Source organism: Myotis davidii, unplaced genomic scaffold (assembly GCF_000327345.1).
Source record: "Myotis davidii unplaced genomic scaffold, ASM32734v1 scaffold111, whole genome shotgun sequence".
NCBI lineage: Eukaryota > Metazoa > Chordata > Mammalia > Chiroptera > Vespertilionidae > Myotis > Myotis davidii.
Window position 1 is genome coordinate 3,980,494 of NW_006284347.1, and position 4,900 is coordinate 3,985,393.

Here is a 4,900-nt window from a genome sequence, read left to right on the forward strand (position 1 = left end):
ATAGTTTCTTGTAAGTTATGTTGCTAGAATATCCCACTTGTGGGATCATGGCTTTTTCTCTGAAACTATTGTATCTTTTTAATTCTTCCATAAAGTATTGTTTTAATTAGAAAAAAAAGAAGGCAAAGAGTGGTCTGAATATACTGAACCACCATACTACACTGGGCCTCCCTAGTCAACATAAGCTATCTTTCCTGCTCCCTTTGATGAGGTTGTTCTGGTCTTGCCTAAAGTCTTATAAAGCTCTGGCCAGATAGTTCAGTTGGTTAGAGCATCACACGCCAAGGTTGTGGGTTTGATCCCCAGTCAAGGTTGTAGGTTTAATCCTCAGGGCACATACATGAATCAACCAGTGAACACATAAATAAATGGAACAAACTGGCCTCTCTCTCATTCTCTCTCTCATCACTAAAAAAAAGAGATACTATATGAAGTCATATACAACACAGTGTAATGCAGATAGTGCCACCCACATCTGTATGGAGATCTTTAAGTTCTTCTGTACGTACATGCTCAAGAGGCTGCAGAAGGGTAGCTCCACACTATCTATATATATAAAAGCCTAAGCAACCATTCTATTGTTCGAATGGTCAACCGGTCATTATGACGTGCACTGACCACCAAGGGGAAGACCCTCAACGTACAGGATTGGGCTCCCTCCTGTCTAGATCAGGCCTGTGGGTATTGGGCCAAAACTGGCTATCTGACATCCCCCGAGGGGTCCTGGGCCAGGCCGAGGGACCCCACCAGTGCACGAATCCATGCACTGGGCCTCTGGTTTAACATATGCCTACTGGTCCATGTACAGAACTACTTTGGCCTCTTGGAGTCTGTTCCATTTTCATTGGGATATCCTGAATGAATATTACAAATAATATATGAAAAGCAAAAAATAATATAATGTATCAAAGAGGAGCTGTTAAGAGTCAAGTTCCAGCCCTGGCTGGGTGGCTTAGTTGGTTGGAATGCAGTCCCATACACCAAAAAGGTTGTGGGTTCAATTCCTGGTTGGGCCTCGTATGGGAAGCAACTGAGATGTTTCTATCTCATCTCTCTCTCTCTCCCTCTTTCTCTCTCCCTGGCCCCCTTCCTCAATCTCTTTTTAAAAAACCCCTAAAAAAATATCCTCAGGTAAGGATCTTAAAAAAAAGTCAAGTTCAATTTGACTGGACAAAAACAATATAATATCATCCACTGAAATAAAACTACTCCTAATTAACTAAGTAGGTGTACACAATTTTACTTTATTGGTGAAACATAACTAATGCAAACGCTTGCCTTTAGTGTATCCAGTGCAGAAAGAGCTGCTTCCAAGGCTGGAATCGCCTCAGCTAAGTCACTTTCACACTCATTTTTCAGAAGTTGGGCTTCTTCAGCCTTTCCACTGGCTACCTCTTCATCTAATTTCACAAACTTTCTTTTTGCTTCTACTTGTGCAGACTCTATCTCAATAACCTAAAGAAAAAAAATGAAGACAGTTCCTCAAACATTCTATTGCTTTCTCCCTTCTGGATATAAAAGAATGTTTGAAAAGTAGGGAATTTTGAAGGATAGAAGAGCCCAAGATAAAATGAGGAGAAATGCAAATACATGTGACCTAATTTGGTAATGGCCTTCCTACTTTCCTTCAAAAATGAATGAAAGAAACCCCAAGAGATAGCCAATCAAGAGAAAAGGGTAAAGTCCCTAAGATCTAGTGGCAAAATTGAGGCTTATTTTCTTTTTTTAAATTTATCTTTATTGTTGAAATGTATTACAGATGTTCCCCTGCCTCCCCCATTGACCCCCTTTACCCTGCTCCTGCCCCCTCAGTGTTATTTAGAACTAGAGGCCCTGTGCACAAAAATTTGTGCACTCGGGGAAGGGAGGTGTCCCTCAGCCCGGCCTGTGCCCTCTCGCAGTCTGGGACCCCTCAGGGGATGACCACCTGCTGGCTTAGGCCCACTCCCTGGGGGATTGGGCTAAGCTGGCAATCAGACATCACTCTGGCAGCCTGGGAGTCCTCAGGGGATGTCCACTTGCCAGCGGGGAGCAGGCCTAAGCTGCAGTCGGACATCCTTAGTGCTGCTGAGGAGGCGAGAGAGGCTCCCACCACCACTGTTGTACTGGCAGCCTGGCTTATGGCTGAACAGAGCTCCCCCTGTGGGAGTGCACTGACCACCAGGGGGCAGCTCCTGCATTGAACATATGCCCCCCAGTGGTCAGTGTGTGTCATAGTGACCACTCATGCCCAGTCGTTCTGCTGTTAGGATCAATTTGAATATTACCCTTTTATTATATGGGATAAAGGCCTGGTGCACACTCATGAGCGGTCCTTAACAGATGGCGCACGAAACACGAGAAAACTCCTGAGCATTACGCAATGTGTTAAGAGCAGCAGGAGAAAAGTAGTTAGTTACCTACAAGGGAGCTCCCATTAAACTGTCAGCTCATCCACTTGTGGGAATATATCTTAAAAATGCTGAAATACCAGTCAGAAAGAATATATGCATACCCATGTTTATAGCAGCGTTATTTATAATAGCTAAGATTTGGAAACAGCCCAAGTGCCCGTCAGTAGATAAGTGGATAAAAAACCCGTGGTACATTTACACAATGGAATACTATGCAGCTGTAAAAAAGAAGGATCTCTTACCCTTTGAGACAGCATGGAGGGACCTGGAGAGTATTATGCTAATGAAATAAGCCACTCAGAGAAAGACAAGTATCACATGATCTCACTTATATGTGGAATCTAATGAACAAAATAAACTGATGAACAAAATAGACCCAGATACTTTAAAGCATGCAACAGACTGACTATATTTCAGAGGAAAGGGGTAGGGGGCCAGAAGAGATTATACAAAGAACTTATGGACACAGACAATAGTGTGTTAAGGCTTATTTTCAAAGCTAATTTTACTTATTTCAATTGTCTTCTGACATCAATTAAAAAAAAAACATTCAGGATACTCTACCTGCATCATATGTGCATTTTCAATTTTAGCTTCCTCCAATTTGGGCTGTAACTGAACTAGCTCCAATTTCATTTCACCAACCTAAATAGACAGTTCATCATTAAGTTTTCATAGCTACAATAGCTACAGAAACCAAACATTGAAAACTGAAACTTAAATGTATCAGAAAGTATTAGGGCCAGAAAACCTTAACCTTTTCTTCCAGTTATTTACATGACTAGAGGCCTGGTGCACAAAAATTTGTGCACTCGGGGGTAGGGGGTCCCTCAGCCCGGCCTGTGCCCTCTCGCTGTGTGGGACCCCTCGGGGGATGACCACCTGCTGCCTTAGGCCCGCTCCCGGGGGGATTGGGCCTAAGCTGGCAGTCAGACATCCCTCTGGCAGCCTGGGAGCCCTTGGGGGATGTCCACTTGCCAGCAGGGAGCAGGCCTAAGTTGCAGTAGGACTCCTTAGCACTGCTGAGGAGGCGGGAGAGGCTCCCACCACCACCGCTGTACTGGCCGCCATTAGCCTGGCTTGTGGCTGAGCAGAGCTCCCCCTGTGGGAGCACACTGACCACCAGGGGGCAGCTCCTGCATTGAGTATTTGTCCCCTGGTGGTCAGTGTGTGTCATAGTGACCAGTCATTCCCAGTCATTCTACTATTAGGGTCAGTTTGCATATTACTCTTTTATTATCCAGGATAGAGGCTTGGTGCATGGGTGGGGGCTGGCTGGTTTGCCCTGAAGGGTGTCCCGGATAAGGGTGGGGGTCCCGCTGGGGTGCCTGGTCAGCCTGGGTGAGAGGCTGATGGCTGTTTGAAGGCTGGACCCTCATCCCATGGAGGTTTGGACAGCCTGAGTGAGGGGCTGATGGCTGTTTGCAGGCTTGCCACACCCGGTTTAGGGTGGGGGGTCCCCACTGGGGTGCCTGGCCTGTCTGGGTGAGGGGCTGAGGGCCGTTTTCAGGTTGGCCAGGTCCCCCTGGTGACAGAAGCTCCCAGCCTCTCCTTGTTTTCTTTTTTCGTTTTTATTCTGGGATTTATTTACCTTCTATAATTGAAACTTTGTAGCCTTGAGAGGAGCTCAGAGCTGGCCAGGGTGGGCAGGAGGGATTCTTGGCTTCCTCCATTGCCAGGGGCAACTTAAGCCTCTTGCTCGCTCCAGCTCCGTGGCCACACCGGCTGTAAGTAGGTATCTGGGGTTTATTTGTCTTCTATAATTGAAACTTTGTTGCTTTGAGTGGAGCTCAGAGCTGGCGCAGCAGGCGGAAAGCGTGGCTTCCTCCATCATTGGGGCAATCAAGCCTCCTGCTTGCTCTAGCTCCATGGCTGCCGGCCGCCATCTTGGTTGGGTTAATTTGCATACAGTCACTCTGACTGGCTGGTGGGCATGGCTTAAGGCATAGCGAAGGTACGGTCAATTTGCATGTTTGTCTTTTATTAGTGTAGATAAAATAAATCATGAGAGTGTGGTCAGTTTCCTTTACAAAATATTTTATCTTCCTTGAGTATATGACAGGGCAGCAGGAGAATGCAGTTGCCATGGAAGAAATGCAGACAGAAAAGAAGGTGGCAGTTTGGGGTTATCCCTGTTATACTATCCTATCTAATAATAGACAAACATGGTAATTGACCGTACCTTTGCTACGCCTCCCAATGGCTAATCAGCACGATATGCAAATTTACCGCCAACAAAGATGGCGGCTAATTTGCATACTGCAGGCAGGGTGGTACAGCGCGAACCACCAGCGCGCTGCCTTTCAGGACAGGTCGGCCCCAGAAGCCCCAGCAGCGGTCCTGCCTTGCCGCCCCAGGACCCGAGCAGCGGGACCCGGGGCGGCAAGGCACGCCTGCCCCAGAAGCCCCAGAAGCTGCCTGATATGGTAGTAACTCTATCAGTTGGCTCTCTGAAAGTCAGTGGCATAAATGCACCCATTAAAAGACAGATTATGCAGGTGAATCAA

The 4,900-nt window shown here is 46.6% G+C and overlaps 1 protein-coding gene across 1 annotated transcript in view; it reads right to left on the bottom strand.

Moving 5' to 3' along the window:
• The window catches only part of DNAH12 (dynein, axonemal, heavy chain 12), a 250,257-nt gene that overhangs the window by 61,032 nt on the left and 184,325 nt on the right, over positions 1 to 4,900 (bottom strand). Inside the window, 2 exon segments of the mRNA XM_015571050.1 lie at positions 1,279 to 1,455; positions 2,958 to 3,038. Coding sequence (XP_015426536.1) covers positions 1,279 to 1,455; positions 2,958 to 3,038 — 258 coding nt within the window.